Genomic DNA, 18,976 nt, shown 5'->3' with positions numbered 1-18,976 from the left:
CAGATGTTCCGACAATCGCGGGAAATTTCTACGCAATTATGCAGCCAAACCCACCTGGTGTAAATTGGAGGATTGTCCTCTAATTTCGCCTGTCTCCATAGTCGCATCTCAAACATCCTCTGATGTCCTTTTCACTTGCATTTTAATTCATGAAGAATTGTAGTTCAGATTATGTCTGACTGAATCTAATATGAAGTTTGATTTGCATTAGCCAGTCGAATTGAAGTTTGATTTGCATTAGCCAAACACGTCATAGGTCATCAGCCCAACTTCGTTCAGATCTACGTGCGCAAGAAGCCTTCGGGGACAGCGCGAGCATCACCTGGAACTCGACGCCGTCCTTGGAGGTACCAAGACACGGAGCCCGACCTCTAGGCTGTCGTCAAGGAGACCCTCCGCTACAGCAGGCCGTCGTCACGACGCCAAGCTCGCCGGCTACGATGTCTCCGCCGAGAGCAAGATCCTGGTCAACGCCTGGTGGCTCGCCAACAACCCCGCCCTGTGGAGGAAGCCCGAGATGTCCCGCCCGGGCGCAGCGCTTCCTGTAGGAGGAGGCCGACGTGGAGCCCAGCGGAAACTACTTCCGGTACCTGTCCATGGGCCTGCCGGCCGCTGGAGCTGCCCCGGGATCGTCCTCGCGCTACCCATCATTGGTATCGTCCTCGGCCGGCTGGTGCAGAACTTCGAGCTGCTGCGGCCGCGGGGGCGGGACAAGATCGACACTGCCGAGAAGGCCGGCCAGTTCAGCCTCCATATCATGATGCACTCCATCGTGGTGTGCAAGCCCGGGGTGTGGACTGATTTTGCATTTGCTCTACGAGTGGGAAAAGCCGAGAAGATGAGAAGGGAAGAAGGGTATGAAAGGAATTTCATAAATCACTATATATATATATATATATATATATATATATATATATATATATATATATATATATCGTGTGTCTCGACCGCAAGGTGGGTACGTGTCGGCAAAACAGACGCTGTAGTGGTGGGCCGACGCTGTTGGACTGCAGCCCATTAAGAGACTGCGTTGTTGACCCCCCAAGTGACGTTTCCCTGAGACCTCAACGCGTTTCCCACGATCCTCTATATGCGAGCTATTCATTCAACTGGTTTGTGATTAAGAAAACTTCGTTCGATCCATCGACTGAAAGATTTGTAGTGGTATGAACCCACGGGAACCGAAGGGGGAAATTGTTGGCCGGAGATGCGTCTTCGTCTTCGTCCCGATCCCTTCCACTTAGGGCTTTTACTAGGGCTGCTTCTCTGCCACCACGCCGGGGCTTCGATCCACGAATACTACAATGGCGCCTTCATCCCGCGCTCCAACTCCTTCTTCTTCCACGGCGGCAGTGAGGGCCTCTACGCCTCCGCCGAGGTCAACATCACCGCCCCAGCCTCCGATGGCAATTCCTTCATCCAGTGAGCCCCCCTCTCTCTTCCTCTCCTCCGATCTCTCACGACATATCTTTGATCTGATCTGAGCGTGCTACGATGCGGTTTGCTCTATTCTCGCCTTAATTTTGCTTTTATCTTGCTTGATTTGGTTAATTTGTATTCAAGAATTCCGTTCTTTTGGTTGAATTAATTGTTCAAATACAGGGCTTTGATGGGTGCTTAAAGAATAGCATTTTGATGTTTTGGAGGGATGAGCGGAGAATGCGCAATGCGGTTATTGGTGTGATTCAACTATAAGATTTTAGCATCATACATGCATATAGGGTTTTAGTTGATCGATCATCCTCATGGCACCGATTGTTGCTGACTGACTAGGATAAATGCATTTGGTAGCCGATTTATCATTCTGTGTCGCTCAGGTAAAAAGCCAGAGTGCCAAACTGATGCAACCATCGTCACTATAAAGTACTATTGGGACTCTTACAAAAATGTATATATGATACCGTCTGACTCTTAACTCTCTACAGAAGACTGGTTTTCTGTCAGTTTAGCTGAATTTCTTTTGAAATCAGGACACATTATGGTTTGGGTCAATTAGAGGGCTAGCTTTGGTATGATTGTAAGTTTGCCTTTGTGTAACTTGGGTGACCAAGGTTTGAGTCATAGGGAATGTCTTTCTACTTGCACGTGTATAGCTACCTGCAAGGACCCTCTGGAGATTTATATTGGTGGAAGACTCATGCACTCTTTTTATTATGTGGCAATCAAGTTTTCTAATTTGGAGTATACATATCATTCAGAAATATAGTCTAGATCTATAGTATTTCTACTATCTTGTGTTTATTTTTATTTGTTTTCTCATATTTGCTTAAATAGCTACACCAAACAAAAGAAAAACGAAGTTCACAGAATAGTTGTTTTTCTTTTCCAATTTTTGTTGACTTTTGAAGAAACTTATATTGTTCTACAAGCTGCTATTATCAACTTCTTTCTTCCTTGTATCTGAAAAGTTGGAAACCTTGTCTGCATCTTGTTGTTTCTCCATGTACTCAAATGTTCTTGAAGCACACAATGGAAGCACTAAAACAGTCGCATAATGACTGGGTTATAATAAAAGTTTATATGATGATTCTATTACTTGCTTCATCAGGCTTGTTAATACAATATTTTGCCCCTCAATCCTGTATCAGCATTTTGGTGTATGATTGAGAATATTCAATTTTTATAATATTTAAATAACCTATAGTATTCTAACTGTGATTTATACATTACAAAAGAAGTTTGTACATGCCAGGAAGTAGAACTGTCATCAGTTAAAAGAACTTGATTGTAAGTAGGTACATCAGGTCTGGGCATTAAATATGAGATGTAGTTCTAATTTATATGAGTTTTTTCCCAAAATGCAGCCCATTATAATAGTTGGTATAAATTTGTCCTCAGGTTTGAATCTGTCACATTCAGACGGACAAAAGAGTCAGCATCCATGCATAGTGATATGCAACAAAAGACTGGATTGGTAGAAGCTATAGTAGTTGAAATCCAAGACAGGGACAAGATTGGTGGTAGATACTTAAACACTGATGCTATATGCTGCACGCGTGAGCTTCATGATCGGAATCTCTGTAAGGTAGGGGAAGTAATAATTCGTCCAAGTCAGGACAACTCAGATTGGCCAAAACGCATTCAGACATTTTTTGATGGTAGCAGTGAAGAGATCACTATGGTAACTCAAGCTATTCCTATCAGAAAAACTGGCATGTACTACCTTTATTTTATGTTTTGTGACCCGCAACTAAAGGGCACTATAATAAAAGGTAGAACAGTTTGGAGAAATCCACATGGCTATCTTCCTGGCAAAATGGCACCCTTAATGACATTCTATGGATTCATGTCATTGGCATATCTTTTACTTGGTCTCTGCTGGTTTCTACAATTTGTGCGATACTGGAAGCATACTTTGCAGCTTCACTATCACATCACAGCTGTAATTGCCCTAGGCATGTGTGAAATGGCTTTTTGGTATTTTGAGTATGGAAATTTTAATTCTACCGGATCTAGACCCATGGGCATAACCATTTGGGCAGTCACTTTCACTGCTGTTAAAAAGACTGTTTCTCGCCTTCTGCTTTTGGTAGTTTCAATGGGATATGGCGTTGTCCGGCCAACATTGGGTGGGATAACTTCAAGGGTTGCTTTTCTTGGGTTGGTATATTTCGTTGCCTCAGAAGCACTTGAGCTTGTTGAGCATTTGGGAAACATCAATGACTTTTCTGGAAAAGCAAGGCTGTTCCTGGTGCTGCCTGTTGCTCTTTTGGATGCAACCTTCATCGTCTGGATATTTTCATCATTGTCAAAAACTCTAGAAAAGCTTCAGGTAAAGTTTTGCACAATTATCGCATCGTACTTAAAAATTTAGTCAAATTACTGTGATCCTTGGCATATGTTGCTTTTTTTTTGGGTGACCTAGTAATGTTAAGCTCTAGATCTAATGATTTTTATCATGGTAATAAATCAGTTACCATGCAACATATGCAAGAGTGATGTAATGATTGAGACAAGGTTCGTCATACCAAGATGTGCCGCTTGGTATGGGCGGTACATACCGGTCTAACAGGGGATCGGTATGGGTGGTACATCAGTACGCCCCATCATATCATGTGTCGGTACGCTCGGTATGCTTGATATATACCGTACCGATAGTTGGTCGGTACATCGCTATAGACCAGTAAGGAAAACCATAATGAGAAGTATTGCCAACTTCTTATAGATCTAATAGTATTCATCACTTCAGAAATTTGGCATCAAACATGTGCTATATATGCAAGAGCTGATGCAATGACCATAAAGTATCATCATTTTGTGGCATGTGGGTATGTGCTGATATCTCTTTGGCATGAGATGATTCAGTATTTGTTGGTCAACATGCCCCTATTGCTGGTTGTCTTGGTACCTCTGACTTGCATCAGTATGGCATGTCTGTAATCTTTTGGCACCATGCATAATGACCCTAAGCTGGTCAATACTTTTCACCTCTTTATATTTGAATCTCTGTTGACATCTATCTTACTATTATGCTGGTCTTCTATCTAATTAATTAATTAATTATCTGTCGGTGTTTGGAACACTTGTTGCTTGTTCATTCTGGATATCTAGCTAGTAGCTATTATATTAAGCTAAAGATATAAGAATTTTAGAGAAATCATGTTCACATAATATTGAGAAATTAGTTCCTTTGGTATTTTATGTTGAATACTCTCAGCATTCATCTATGTAGTTAAAACTTGTTTGGTAGCTTGCACCAGGAATGGATTGCATTGTCTTTGGTATTGCACGACTTATTTGACAGCAGACTGGGGGTCCAAATTCATGCATTATATGATGCAGCATGGACCAAAAGCCTACAAAAAGTCATGTGGTCATTGACTTTGCATGACAAAACGTCAAGCCTATTGTCACGGCCTTAGCTGGAATTGCCTAAGGCGTGAGGCACCCTTGCGGCGAAGACGCGAACTTAGCTTGCGTTGCCTAAGTCGCGCTTCGCCCTTGCGATATTGCTTCGCAAAGATCAGCCCACTTGCAACCTCTCGCAGGTCCCGAAGGACCTGTAAAAGAGAAAGTTGATTAGTTCGAAAGAACGAGCGACGGTCAAGTCCCGACGTCTCGCGAAAAGAGGGGAAGCTTTATAAGCAATTCAGCGAGCACCTTGTGTACATAAGAGAAAAGAGGGAGAGAGGGAAAACAAGGGCTTTAGAAGGTTGAACGAACAGATGCAAGCCCACAAACAGCTGCTCACCGAGTCCCGGGCGCGACAAGAAGTTCCCGTTAAGGCAACGTGCTAACTTGCGAATGAGTGTTCAACGCCCTGTCACGGACTTAGCTGGTTTTGCCTAAGTCGTGCGGCACCCATGCGTGTCCATCCGCAAAGGTCAGCCTCCCCGAAGCCTCCCATTGTCCCTTAGGACCAACAAAAGAGAGAACGGGTTAGAGAGAACGCCTCATTCGGGATCCCCAAGCAAATATTTTCGAAAAACACTTCATAGACAATGCAAATTACAAATAGACTTTACAAGCTCTGAATAGTTGCACAACCTAGGGTAAAATGGTCTATTACAGATCGAAAATCTCTCATATGTGTCCACATGACACAACCTTTATTTACAGGCCTAAAGCGGCCACCAACCTAACTAAAATGAGACTATTAAGCCTTCGGTCATCCCTTTACATGCTGTACAAAGCATGAACATACTAGAAGACACAGACATACATAAGCATTACATCAAACATCCTGTTTAGAAGTTTGTCCATGACATTCTCCCTCACTTATTCCTTCGACGTCCTCGTTGAAGCCTTTGTCGACACTGCAACTCCTCGCCTTTATTGAGTCTTCAATCTTCTGCTCCAGCTACAATGCGCCTCTTGGGTCCCAGCTGCTCTCTGCTGCTGTTTTTGAGTAGTCGAACCTTTGATCCGCCATGCTGCTTCAACTCACCAAAGACTCTGACTCTGGTATGGGGTTGGTTGAGTTGTGTTGATCCTTGTTGATTCCTGCGGATCCTCCAAATGAAGGAAAAGACCATCCTTACTGCGCCAGTCTCTCAAATGCCTCATGCTGTTTGAACTGGGTGGATGCTTATTGGAGCTTTTAACGAGCATCGTCTCGCAAACTTCTGAAGTTTTGGGTCATTCCTCCACAAAATTTGTCCATTGACTCTTCTTTCACTTAGTTGTCACTTCCAAGTATGTTCGCATCACTCCTGCTTTCGATTGACATTTCGTTGGGAAATGAAGCGGACAATCTGCTCTCAGTAGTACTAATCACCGTTGGTGAGGATTTGACAACTATTGTCTTCCATTATCTTCGAAGAGTCTTTGAACTTGTGCAGAGCTCCTATGCTAGATAGATAAGAGAATTTGGGTACTCGGTTTCGCTCATTCTCTTAAGGATTGAGAAGGCAAAGGTTACTTGACTTCGCCCGCCTCCTCGAGGTTGTACTCCATGCATTGAGCTAGTTACTGGCATTCGTCTGCTCTTTGCTCACACTTCTGAAGGACATGAAGTGTTTGCACTCCTTGCATTGAGTTAGTTACTGTGATTCACCTTCTCAATGCCATCAAACTTCTGGAATGCAAGAAGTTTTCATCCCAACTTGGAGTAATTCTCTAATAGATTTGGTCGTCTCTGGAATTGTATCGTCTTCTCCATCAACCATGTCACCTACTCCCCTGAGTAGCAAAGGTACAGCACCGCGTACTGCCTGCTTCGTTCCTTAGTCGTGCACTCTTGCATGACCCGAAGTCCTTCACTTTCGGCTATCTTGATGAGAAGCTCGTTGACATCGGTCTTACAAAGTTCCTTGGCCTCTGCCCTTCAGCCTTGTCTCGGTACTTAGAGTTTGTCTCTGCATGCTCCACCTCCTCGGCCCCTTTTACGACCAAGCGTTCTCCCTCCATGAGAGCAAGGGATCAATGCCTTTTACGGAAGTCCCGCCTCTACGGTACCATGGCGCTGCCATGCCCATGGCCCTACTATTCGTCGCCCCGCATCTGCATCCCTTTTCTTCACGATCAGTAGATATATCTCTGTGGCACTCCTCTGAGTCCACCTGCATTCTAACTGATGCTTGATTTTGGGTAGCTAAGTCCCTCTGGACTCGTCGTCGCTTCCTCGCCCCTTTCGACCCCCTGCTTCAACACCTCTGTGTTCTCCAAGCAGCTCCCTTTGGTCGATGGAAAGAGAGACTGCAACTCCCATGCATAGCCTCTGCCATCACGTTGTAGGGTTTGCACCGATTCTATTCTCCTTAGCTTCCTTGGTAGCAACGTTCGCTTACTCGATCTTGTCCTCTGACTTGCCGGGCTCCCTTAAGCGAATATGAGCTCTAGAGCAGTCTAACTCTCCAGCTGCTTCGATCATACCTCTGCATGATCAAGTCCCTCCCATGGGACTCACTGGTACTTGCATTCGAACTTTTCCCTTGGTGGAACCCAGCCCCCATATGCTGATGACCAAGGTTTTCATCCGATGCAACCTTCGATGCACGCACGGAAGACCCGCCTCTGCGGTACCATGGCCTTCACTCATTAAATCCATAGCCCTTCTTGCCGTCGTGTTGTTCACCGAAGTGGAGCTTCCAGTAGCTCCCGATCATACCTCCGTATGATCTAGTCCCTCACGGGACTAGGTTATGTGTATCGTATTGCCACGAACTGTTCCACCACGATCCGCTGCACCATGTCGCCTCCTGGTGGCATCTCTATTGCATTCTGATCCTTGTGGGATGAACTCGAATTGTGAACCCTTCATGTGTGACCTCTGCCAATACATCGCAGGGTCTTTTCCACTTTTGATTTTGTTCGCTCCTTTGGCAATCGACCTTCATCCACCCACTCTTGGGTCACACCTAGATGAAGCACTGCTCTAGGACAGTCTGTCGCCTAGTAGCTCCCGAAGTCTCCCTACTTCGCTGCAATTAGTGCACCATTGTCTGGATCCTGGGCCTCTACCCCTACCAACACAATCTTCGCTGTGCACCGCTTCCTTCGTAGTAACTTGAATGACAACACTGTGGCATATTCTTCAAGAGTACCCGCCTCTGCGTCCTCTTGTCCCGTGCTAAGGCCTTCTGAACCCAACTTCGCCTCCGCAAATTGAGTCGCCTTAGTTCCTCCATCAAATGCTCTTCCGAGATAAAGTGCATGTGCCCAGAAGCTCCCTTCGTCTTTGGCACCATGCAAGATGAGTCCGCTTCGTCAGAATGAATGACCCATGGAACAACATGGTCCTGCTCTTGCCTCTGCAAGAGTTCATGTCCTTTACCTCTGTCCAAGGAAAGCACTATGCCTCCGCTCCATGTTCCATCTTCTATGCTGGCTCCCTTCATGCGGCTTGGGTACTTCGCCAAGTTACACCCAAGTTGCTCCGCTCCTCGTTTTTGCATTGAGTTGATGGTGGCCCTCGCGCCCACCATTCCACGGGTCAGCCCTCCCTTGAGTTTGATCTTCATATCGACTCCAAGTGTGCCTTCATTTGTATTGCTTTGGGTCGCTCCCCCACTTGATCTCGCAATGCATCCACCAATGCATTCTCTCAAGCGAGATCATGCGACGACTTCTCGCCGCTTGCTCAGTCCATTGAGCTTCGTGGAGTTGTTGTTTGTTGAGGTACTCCTCAACTTGTGAGCTCCGTCCCATATAATTCTCCCTCTGGAGAGCCGGGACTTATCCCATTGGAGCAATATCTCTCTTCGTTTCGGAGACCACCATCCCCTTGGGCTACTCCGATCTGCTGAACAAACTGTGCATTGTTCTGCCTCTTGCAAACACACTTGCTAGATTGCGACTTGACGTCAATACAGCCCCCGCTGCACCACTCAAGGTCTAGCAACATGCTGAACTCGTTGTACACTTCAGCCTCCTACGGACGTATCCTTCATATGCCGAAGAGAAAGTTTCAATGCTCCATGGCGTCGAGTTTTGGTCGCCTTGGGATGGCCGCGAACATTCCATCGTTCGCATACAAGCCCATGCATGATTACCGAATTCTTTGAGTTAACAATTCCCCTCATCTCTGTGAGCTTTGCATAACTCTTTCGGTCGCTGAGCAACTCATTCCACCTTGGATGGTCTCATCCTTTACCAAGTGCCTCGCTTGCCTTGAGCACCATCAAGTATGGTTGTCAACGTTGAGCCGTAGCTCAAACTCAGTCATCCCAACCTTTGTGCGCTCCGCATTCTTCCAAGCTTGTCTGTTCTCGTGGTGCCTCTTGCGCGAAGGGTTGGTCATTCATCTGAATTCTAATCTCAGATGCCCGCTCCTCCGAGCGACTCCTTTTCCCTACATCTCCATGCCCGTTTTCCCTCAAACGGCCGCGCGTGTGCTGATTGCCCTCAACGCAGCCCCGCTAGGTCCCCCACGTTTGCATGCTAAGTATTTCTATGAGTGCTTGTCCTGCTCTGATACCATCTGTCACAGACTTAGCTGGTTTTGCTTAAGTCGTGCGGCACCCATGCGTGTCCGTCCGCAAAGGTCAGCCTCCCCGAAGCCTCCCATTGTCCCTTAGGACCAACAAAAGAGAGAAAGAGTTAAAGAGAACGTCTCATTCGGGATCCCCAAGCAAACATTTCCGAAAAACACTTCATAGACAATGTAAATTACAAACAGACTTTACAAGTTCTGAATAGTTACATAACAAAGGGTAAAATGATCCATTACAGACCGAAAATCTCTCACACGTGTCCACATGACACAACCTTTATTTACAAGCCTAAAGCGGCCACTAACCTAACTAAAATGGGACTATTAAGCCTTCGGTCGTCCCTCTACATGCTGTACAAAGCATGAACATACCAAAAGACACGGACATACATAAGCATTACATCAAACATCCTGTTTAGAAGTTTGTCCATGACAGCTCGGTACTATACCGAAGCCCCATCCAGCCCTGTGCCACCCGGGGGGTTCCAAGGGGCTGAGATGGCTGACGTTTTGGTGAGCGGAGGCAGATTCCAGAAATCAGCCCGCGGCACACAAAAACGGAGCTATTTTGGGCTGTTTTGGGACTGTTTTGCTCGGTTCGGTGAGCGGTCGCTTTGTAACACTGCAGCTTGTTCGAACTTACATTTTTACAAGCAAAATGACTCAAAACCAAGGCAAAACAGGCTGCCAAGTAGTTGTACATATAGATGAGAGCGACTAACGGTTCGTTGAACGGAGTTGTTGCGGGTGCGCGACGACCGTTCGTGATACTATGTTGCTTCAAATGGCGCACCCTGAAACCTGTGCCTCTCTGGCCTCTCTCTATTATGTCAACCTCTTCTTTCCTTCAAAACCCCTTGGCTATGCCTAGCCTTCTCTTCCTTCCACTCTTCATTTACCTTCATCTTCTTTGCCTCCAGCAGCCTCTACCTTAATAGATTTATTATCTTCTGTGGGCTTGTTTCTCATCCTTTCTGTGGTTGGCTTGCTTCATTGGTTGCTGTCCCTGGGCTTCTCTTCCTCGGTCTGTTTACTTGAGAACCTCGACTTTACTTCTTCGCTATGAGCCTTTGTTATATTTGTGGCATAATAATGCTTGTATCCTAATATTGCAGATTTAGATGGGGTAGTCTGATATTGCAGAATAATATGTTTTCTACATAAATATTATTATTTTATATTGTTATTGGTGGATTAATGTTAACAAATATTGTTTATGTTTATAGTTATTTATTAGTATTCTTTATTCTGGTCACTCTATTATTCTTTATGTTAAATCAGTAGGCAAAATGTGAAATGGCAAGGTCAACCACACCATATCAAATAGAGGTCGACCACAACACATTCTACCAAATGCTTATATTTTTGCATACATTTGCAGTGTAAATCCCAATGGTTGCTACTGAACACCAAAAGAACAGAGAGATCAATTCATCCTGCATTCTGTGAAGCACACATTATATGATGCATGCATTTACAAAATGCACTTCCATCAAGTTATATAACCTACCAAATGGCTTCTCAGATAATCACAATTGAGAAAGCTGCTAATTTTACTTCTTGATTCTTTTATGATTCTAGCTCATGTTTATCCCCCACAAATGAGTTTACTTTCTATGTTCATTTTTTGCTTCAGATAAGGAAAAGCACAGCAAAACTGGAGCTGTATCGCAAGTTTACCAATTCTCTTGCTGTTTCTGTGCTTCTCTCAGTTGCCTGGATTGGCTATGAGGTATGGTTCTGCTAGTACATGACAAATCAACAGTACCTAATTCTAAACAGAGAAAAGTTTTCTGATATACAATCAAATTATTGAAGGGAGCAGTGTTGGGTGATAGCCTGTTTCTAAGATGAACTAATCTTGAATTTCCTTTCCTATTCCATCTAAGGTGATCCTCTTGTATGGGGATTTTCTTGTAACAGAGATATATGGTGGCAAAGATCCCTAAGACCGACCTAATCACTTAGGAATGATGGTTGTCACAAAACTAGAAATGCTAGTGTGAGATGACTTAATTTAGTAAAGAATTATTCTGGGTAATTTAACAAAATCAGATGAATGCACTACTATTCCATTGCTTTTGTTCCCAGTAGTTGACTTTGGCACATCTATGCAAATTGCTTCTTGAAATTGGAGATCTTTTCACATATTTGTACTTGAGTGTGAGTCTGATCAACTCAGGAATAAACAAATACAGGAAGTGATCCACTGTAAAACAAAGTCAAGCCTCTGAATTCAGATAAATCCTATACACTGAACGAAAGAACCAAGTGTTTGAAGTATAACTTGTTTAATTTTTTTATATTTTAAAGTTCTTAATATGGAAAGTAGTTTTGCATTTTGCAAGCAATTGGCCAATTGCCTCTGCAAGTTGTTGCATGTGTTTTTTTTCTAATGACCTTGAAATGTGATTATATGTGACTGCAGTTGTACTTCAATGCAACTGATCCATTAAGTGAACTTTGGCAAAGGTCTTGGATTGTCTCCGCATTCTGGAATGTCCTCTCTTATGTACTCCTCGGTATTATCTGCATCTTATGGGCTCCATCTCATAACCCAACTAGGTAATATCTTGATCATTCTGTGTGTTTCTTTGTTGCATCAGGTTCTTTAATAGATTGTATTCATGGTTGAAATTCTTATGACTGTCTGGCATGAATTGTAAATATATCGAATAGGTTGATGTTCGTAAAAAATGGTAGCAATTTTTAATCCTTTTGAATTCCATTTCCATACTGGTAGAAATATGAAACTTCTGTTATTAATTTACAATCAGAAGATGTTTTGCTGTATGGATGGTTGTTCATGACTTCATTCTGAATTAGTATTTTAGCATTCTGTTGCTTATTTTTGTAGCTTTCAAGTTTTTGATTAGTAGCTCTATATCAGATTAGTATATCACAAGTGTACTTGTACTTATTGATGAGTCAAATCCATTATTTATTTTAATTTGTATTTTTATTTCTTTGTGTTGCATAAAGGTCACATGCTATTAAGCTTAAGCCTATATGAAACAATTCGGAGTATGACTTGTTTTGGTGCCAGCTTCTGATAAACTGGTAAAGAAGGTGTTTCTTAAGTGTCTTTTTATAAAGTGATATACTATGATAGACTAAACTTAATATTGGTTCCATTACTGCCATCAAATATTTAACAAGGTGTGGGTTATTACTTATCCAAGTCTCCTTGTAACATGTATATAGATAGAAATTTGTGCTAGTGGATTTAATATAAGTGACCTATCTGTAATCAACATTCAGTCAAAATTCTTTGTTCCTATCTGCTAGCCTTAATATGGTCATTGGCTTTTGCATGTATGCCACAACTTTCACATGGACTTAATTATCATGGTTGAATGAAATTTTTTCTGTTCTAAATCAAAGCTGTTTTTGTCTGTTCAATTCATTGTGATTTATAAAATGAACAGATAATTTGTTCGTCCTACATGGTTATACTGTTGGATTGCTTTCAGATATGCATACTCAGAGGACACAAATGATGACTTTGATGATGAGGGAATTCCCCTTACCGGAAGTGGTGTCAGAGGAATTGGTGACAATTTGAGCAAACTAGAGAGAAAGGAAAGGAAGAACATGGAACATGTATTTGGGATGGGAGATGACCTTGAGGAGGATAAACGAGAGTAGTAGATGCCTTCCCCCGCATGGGGTTTTGATCTTTATTTCTCTGTCCTGGTATGTCATATATTCACTTTTCAATTTTCACGTTTTATAAAAAATGTTCTGTTTACTCGCAAGCATGTTATGGCTATCGTTCAGAATCATGTGTTGCTGGTTGGTTGGCAAACGATTAATGTTATCATGATTTTTTACCTATGTAGTCCACATAAATTTTAGGAATGGAATCGATGTAACCTGACTAATATGCGAGGGTGCTTTATCAAAGCAATTTGATGAAATTTAATAAATCTTATTACCTGTCGGCCTATCTGGTAGTTACACAATTTTGCTTGATAGACAATTTGACCTTTTGGTTCCCTGCTTACAAGGTCTTTACTGTTTTGCTCAAGGTTTTGAAAACTAATATCAGGTAAGGGATCATATAATTCGATTTTTTTTTTAAAAGAAAAGACTGGTTCTTTCCATGTGGTCAATCACATTCCTGAAATTATGGTTTTTTTATTATAAATGTGAAATATCCATATTCTACAAGTGCTAAGGAATTAAAAAGTATGTTCCTCTGCACAATATACGCAGCCTTCTCCATGAGTAAGGAGGTTGTTTTCACTAGAAAATAATTAGATCATCGAAGCTGTATATGTTTTCTTTAATGTCAGTGATTCTCGATAACAGTTTCTGTGTGCAGATACCTAGATCATTGCATTATCACTGGATATGCATTTTTAACAAAGAATGGTAAAGAAATTCCCTTCCCTATGCTGCATTCAAAAAGCTGAGTGCTTTTCTTATGCCATTGTTGTCCATGTTGGACTCCAAATACGCGTGCAAGCTTCACCTGTCATATACACAGCAGTTTGATCACTTCTAAGACAGTGACCTGGGTTTTCAGGTCGTCAGATCGTTGCATGACGCTTTAAAATCCCTTGCATGAAGCATTCTTCTAATCGCATCAGGATATTTGGCTGTTATCATACTTATGTGGTGGCCTACTTTTTAGCTTGCTCCCTCTCTGCTTGGAGGCCAAGTGTAACTTCTCATATAGATGGTTATATACTGCATGATCGATACTCAAAACAGTCACATGAAATGGTCTTTACTCTGATGTATGGTTATATTTTGGCAGGTAAATGCTGTTCTGTACTCTCTGAGCACTCAATGTGGAGCCTACACTATAAACTCCTTCAAGAGGGATAGTTGATGATGATGCTCAATGTTCATATTTCCTTATAACTTCTCGGTTTTCGGCTTTGTAACCCATGTGGAATAATCTGATACACTGAAAGAAGTTTCAAGAACTGGTTAAGTAGAATTTGTTGGATTTATACTTAAATACCAGTATCATGCTAAACTATTGTATTTGTGTAACAGCCAGCTCTATATCATAGTGCATGCCAATTCAATTTCTTTTATGTAGTTTGTGGAAGCTTAATACTTCTCTAATCCGACTCCTATCAGGATTCTCAAGGTTAAGCCAGGATTTCGGAAGTGGCATTCTTTCTGTAAGCTTTGTATTTATTTCCAAATTTAAGCCAAAATTATTGGATCCCCAATTTTGATCCTTTCAGCCATGGCTAATTGTTAGAAATTTTGTTTTTGATGTCTCCTTTTGCTTAATATATTGTTAAATTAAAATATAGTAACAGTAAGTCGTAAGGGTGGTGGTGTTGAAATCAAGCCATGTTCAAAGAGAAACTTGCGATTTTGATCCAAATCAGTCGAGTTGATTTCAAATCATGCATGCATTTCCTTGTTCGATGGTTTAATCAACTTAATTTTAATTTCGGAAGTTGTCAATTGAATGAATCTTGCTGTGGAGCAGTCTGAAGGTGTGTTCTATTGTTACAGGACAGGACAGGACGACACATGAGAAGAAGGGTTGAGAACCCACCTTAAACAATTGACTACGATAGCCACATGGACTATAATGAATAATACACTGTACATGTACAGAATACAGAAGAACATCCAACCATGATCTTTTCTCACAGGTACAAACACGACACACTACCTCTTCCTTTCATGGATTTTGAGCTTCGTGATCTTTAATACACGAAGCATTTCTCATCACCCTTTTTAGCTTCCGCAAAATGCCTAAAATCGGCTACTAGCGGAATCAGAAATGTAAATGGCTTTTCCACTCATTCCATCTCCCACGTATGTTTCGTCAGGAGTATTGCAATGTGGTGGAGTTGGCTCTGTGAGCTCTGTGAACTCAGATTCTTCGTCGATATCACTATGTCGATACAGCAGCTCACTAGCAGAACCATAACCCATAAGCCGATGAAGCTGCGAAGCTGTTCTATGCCTGCCATTTATCTGGATATTTACTGGTGGTTCGGCATCAGTAGTATAGCTGATGCCAAGAGAGAGCCCATAGTCTTCCGAGTAGGAAATTGGCTCCCCTTGAGATCTATCATCCGAGGGAAAATTAGATACCTTGTATCTGATAGTAGTGTCCGTACTGCTATCCACCTCACTACTTGTAAGATTGTCAACATCGTTGGCAGTATGAGGAATTCCATGATCTCGGGCTCTGAAAGAAAACTCAAGAACTTTGGAGCAAGCACCGCACTGCAGCTTGTTCAATCCTTTCCTCGCTACGAGAAAATTGATAGGAAGCTGAAGTAGCTGAAAGCAATTGTAGCAGATGACGAAGGGAGCACCACTTACGATGGGACGACAATGTCGCTTGGGCTGCTGCCTTCTCATCTCGTTGGATGGCTTCTCTGGCTCATGCTTGATCTGAGGCTTGTGATGACATGGTGTATGCACTCCCGGACTCAAGGTGTTACAGGGTATGCTAGATGTGTTACGGTGGCAAGACCTGTAACCTCTGTTGCGGCGGCACATCGATGTTTGGCAATGCAAGCAGGGACTGAGATGAGGCAACACTGAAGGGATGTCATTGAATCTGTGTGGTCGAGGAACACCCTTTTTATGGCAGTGTGGTTTCGGAGGAAGCCGGACTAAAGCTGAATCAAGCTGCTTTGCATGGATTTCTTCTTGGTGAGATCCTCCCTTGCCTTCGTCAGATTTATCGAATATTCCATTGATTTCCTCTCTCAATTCGTCGACCTTCTTCAGTATCTCCATTTGAATGTGTTCAAGCGAATTGAGCTCAGCCGGTGGGCTGCCATTTCGATCGTTGGCTGAACCCTTCGGCAACTCTGCATCATCCATTGGGAGCGATCTCAAATGCCCATCATTTTCTTTGGCTGAACCCTTCAGCAACTCTGCATCCGTTGGGAGCGATCTCAAATGCCCATCATTTTCTTTGGCTGAACCCTTCAGCAACTCTGCATTCGTTGGAAGCGATCTCAAATGCCCATCATTTTCTGGTTCCAACCAGTTCTGGACCGAATGGAAGTCTTCTGAGTTAAGAGAGGTATCTTTGCTTACATAACCTTTGTTCTCTGTAGACAACTCATTTGCGTTTGAATCAAACCTGTCGGCATCAGCTGACTTCTCGATCGATGGCTTTTGTGAAACTTCTTGAACTTGAACTTGTGTGCCTGCACTCATCCTATTAACCTCTTCTCCTTTATGTGCATTGGTAGTATCTTCCGAATCCTGAACTTTCCTTTGTCTGAAAGTTCTTCTAGATACTGGTATACGCTTATGAGGAGCATCAGTATTGGAGACACCTTTGGCAGAAGATACACTGTCATCATTTGCATTAGAATTTCTGGTAGCTGATCTTAAGATATTGTCATGTATGTCATGATCACTCCTGTTACTCCAATTGTCCTCCGATGAAGCAGTTTCTCTAAGGCTAGAGGATTCGTTAGAATCTTGTGTCCTCTCACTCATCTTCAAGTTTTCATGGCCTTGTTGATGAGCGTCTGAAGACTTATCCACTTCATTCAGAGAGTGATCAAGATCAATTCTCTCATTGGTAAGCTTAAGAGACTCCGAGTCCAAGCCTCTCTCTTCTTGATTCTCCAATTCATCTCCTTTCTTATAACAATTGTTTGAAGCATCCACAGAAGATGATTGTGGATTTGGAGAGTCCGCACTCTGTACTCGATCATTTGTTGCACAAACAGCCGTTTCATTCTTAGATTGCAATCCATTGTCCATGGAGCCACAATCTGGTCGGTTCTCCGATTTGTTCTCCGGCAGTGGGACGATGATATCTTTCCTGGTAGCATTGTAGTGCTTTGCTGCAGATAGCATAAAATGTTTTCAGAATTCTTTTCTAGGAATACAAGAGATCAATTAGTAGTAAGATCTAACCTCGCAGAGTCGTGCCACATTCGCCACACTGGTACACGGGAACATTGGCAAATTCAGTAAGAAGCTTCTTGCATCTTGGACATCTTACGAAGCGGAATGGTGGGACGGTGGTGGCCATGGCCGCCAGTATACACTAGTCAGAGATTTTCAGTAAGGCGTGCAGGATTTGCTGCGATGTGCCACCCTCACATGATGAAACAACTACCGAATTCGACTGATGAAGTTACTGTAAGCAGCCTTCTTCCTATTATTTTCCCCAGAATCTCTAGACTCTTTCAGATTGTGGAACGGCTAGCTTTTATTTGTTAGATAAATATCCTTGACCTATTTCATAGAATCAATGTACGAGATTAGTCGGTACATCTTTGGGGTCATAAAATTATCTCAAGGTGCTTAACTTTAAAGTAACAAGAAAACATCAACTCAAACAAATGAATTTGGAGCTTATCACAATTAATAGTACGGGCCTCTTAAACCACAAATGGCATGTAGTAGCAGCAAATATCATAAGAAATGAATTAAGTGAAGTTACAAAGTAGTGCAAGTTATGATGTAAAACAAGAGAAAGGGAAGAAGCAGTGCAAGAGCAAAAGCAATGCTTCCCAGAACAAAATTTAGGATCCTACTATGCAGAAGATGATCAGAACCGGTAACTCATCACAAAAAGAAAAAAGATTCATGTAGAGACCAAAATACTAACAGAAACCCCGCAAAGATTAATCCACTCGACCAAGAAATCACCAAACCCTAAAAAATCAGATGTACAAGGAGTACTAAAGGGCTTTGAAGTCCACTAGTTGCCCCTACAGTATAATTTGGACGAAGTCAAACTGCAAGATACCCGGTTTATCCAAATGCAAGAAAAGTGGAACCCTAGAAGTCCAAGTAAAAAACTCCAAGCTCAAATTAACCACAAAAGAATCGAACGACAAAGGAAAATGAAAGATTTTTCTCGTTCTGTTTCCTTCCAAATCACTTAGAGTAGCAGCTAAATAACCAGCTTGAGGATTCTTGAATCTGTTTAGAGATGATCTTCGATCAATTTTTTTCCCATTTCTGGTCGCCCAATCAATGAATCACTCAATCAAGAACATGGGATCCCAGAAAGACCCAAAGAATTCAATAGGACCGAGCAAACCAAACCAAGAATTCACTCGTCCAAACAGACAATAATCAAATTTATACCGAGAAAGTGTCAACATTTACGCAAAAGGAGTAGCTTAGTTAGAGGAAGTACCTGGGAGATCAGACGCTCTCTGCAACCTTGTTCTTCTTCCTCCTTTGTCTCTGCTCCTTGCTACCCTTTTTCCTTGTTTCCTTCCTTCCTACCGCTTGTGCGGAGTTCTCGAATCGTGCGTGCGTGTGCGGAGGCGTCTGAGAATCCGAAGGCGGACACACGAAGAATAAGAATAAGGAGAGGACTGACCGTTTCCACGATTACGTGGTCAGTTTGACCAAAGAAAGTCTTCAGCTCTCCGCGTTTTCACAGCTGGTCAATCCCACAATTCTTTTTCTTATATATATTATTAATTCCATATTATCACCCATCCAATTGCATATTGGTAATATCAGATAATTTTTAGTGTGGAAAATAACTAGAAATTTTGACTAAATGCAACCTCAAACTTGGCTTGGAGTCCAAGCAAATGCAACCTCTTTATGACGACCGGTTCATAATTAGTCCAAAGCACGAGGTCGTATATGTTATTTACCAGACGACCTACT

General features: G+C 42.5%; 3 protein-coding genes across 4 annotated transcripts; 2 read left to right on the top strand and 1 right to left on the bottom strand.

The window, feature by feature from the left end:
- The first annotated feature begins 38 nt into the window (after positions 1-38).
- LOC103989892 (trans-cinnamate 4-monooxygenase) lies at positions 39-1,162 on the top strand. The gene is made up of 3 exons (XM_009408835.3): positions 39-59; positions 257-855; positions 1,126-1,162. The coding sequence occupies exons 1-3, from the start codon at positions 39-41 to the stop codon at positions 1,160-1,162; spliced, it is 657 nt and encodes a 218-aa protein (XP_009407110.2).
- LOC135615738 (uncharacterized) lies at positions 1,106-14,424 on the top strand. The gene is made up of 6 exons (XM_065114643.1): positions 1,106-1,422; positions 2,839-3,772; positions 11,010-11,105; positions 11,802-11,938; positions 12,847-13,069; positions 14,139-14,424. The coding sequence occupies exons 1-5, from the start codon at positions 1,208-1,210 to the stop codon at positions 13,019-13,021; spliced, it is 1,557 nt and encodes a 518-aa protein (XP_064970715.1). The 5' UTR covers positions 1,106-1,207; the 3' UTR covers positions 13,022-13,069; positions 14,139-14,424.
- A 385-nt stretch (positions 14,425-14,809) lies between these two features.
- On the bottom strand, positions 14,810-18,653 carry LOC135615737 (uncharacterized). 2 transcript variants are annotated; one of them, XM_065114642.1, is made up of 3 exons: positions 18,515-18,653; positions 17,252-17,575; positions 14,810-17,178 (listed from the first exon to the last, which is right to left on the bottom strand). In XM_065114642.1, exons 2-3 carry the CDS (start codon positions 17,367-17,369, stop codon positions 15,107-15,109), a joined length of 2,190 nt encoding a protein of 729 aa, XP_064970714.1. In that variant the 5' UTR covers positions 17,370-17,575; positions 18,515-18,653; the 3' UTR covers positions 14,810-15,106. The 2 variants fall into 2 exon arrangements, with proteins under 2 accessions (XP_064970714.1, XP_064970712.1); XM_065114640.1 differs by having other exon boundaries at positions 18,489-18,645.
- Between the last annotated feature and the right edge of the window lie 323 nt (positions 18,654-18,976).

This window comes from Musa acuminata, chromosome BXJ2-6 (genome assembly GCF_036884655.1).
Source record: "Musa acuminata AAA Group cultivar baxijiao chromosome BXJ2-6, Cavendish_Baxijiao_AAA, whole genome shotgun sequence".
Taxonomy (NCBI): Eukaryota; Viridiplantae; Streptophyta; class Magnoliopsida; order Zingiberales; family Musaceae; genus Musa; species Musa acuminata.
The sequence above is the reverse complement of the archived record's forward strand: the minus strand, read 5'-3'. Positions and strand labels throughout refer to the sequence as shown.

Coding starts and splice junctions, on each gene's coding strand:
- LOC135615737 (XM_065114642.1), bottom strand. CDS start 17,369: ATGGCCACCACCGTCCCACCATTCCGCTTCGTAAGATGTCCAAGATGC. Junction 17,179..17,251: donor ATGTGGCACGACTCTGCGAG/GTTAGATCTTAC, acceptor TGCTATCTGCAG/CAAAGCACTACAATGCTACC.
- LOC103989892 (XM_009408835.3), top strand. CDS start 39: ATGCAGCCAAACCCACCTGGT. Junction 60..256: donor TGCAGCCAAACCCACCTGGT/GTAAATTGGAGG, acceptor AACACGTCATAG/GTCATCAGCCCAACTTCGTT. Junction 856..1,125: donor AAGATGAGAAGGGAAGAAGG/GTATGAAAGGAA, acceptor TTTGTGATTAAG/AAAACTTCGTTCGATCCATC.
- LOC135615738 (XM_065114643.1), top strand. CDS start 1,208: ATGCGTCTTCGTCTTCGTCCCGATCCCTTCCACTTAGGGCTTTTACTA. Junction 3,773..11,009: donor AAACTCTAGAAAAGCTTCAG/GTAAAGTTTTGC, acceptor TTTTTGCTTCAG/ATAAGGAAAAGCACAGCAAA. Junction 11,106..11,801: donor TTGCCTGGATTGGCTATGAG/GTATGGTTCTGC, acceptor ATGTGACTGCAG/TTGTACTTCAATGCAACTGA.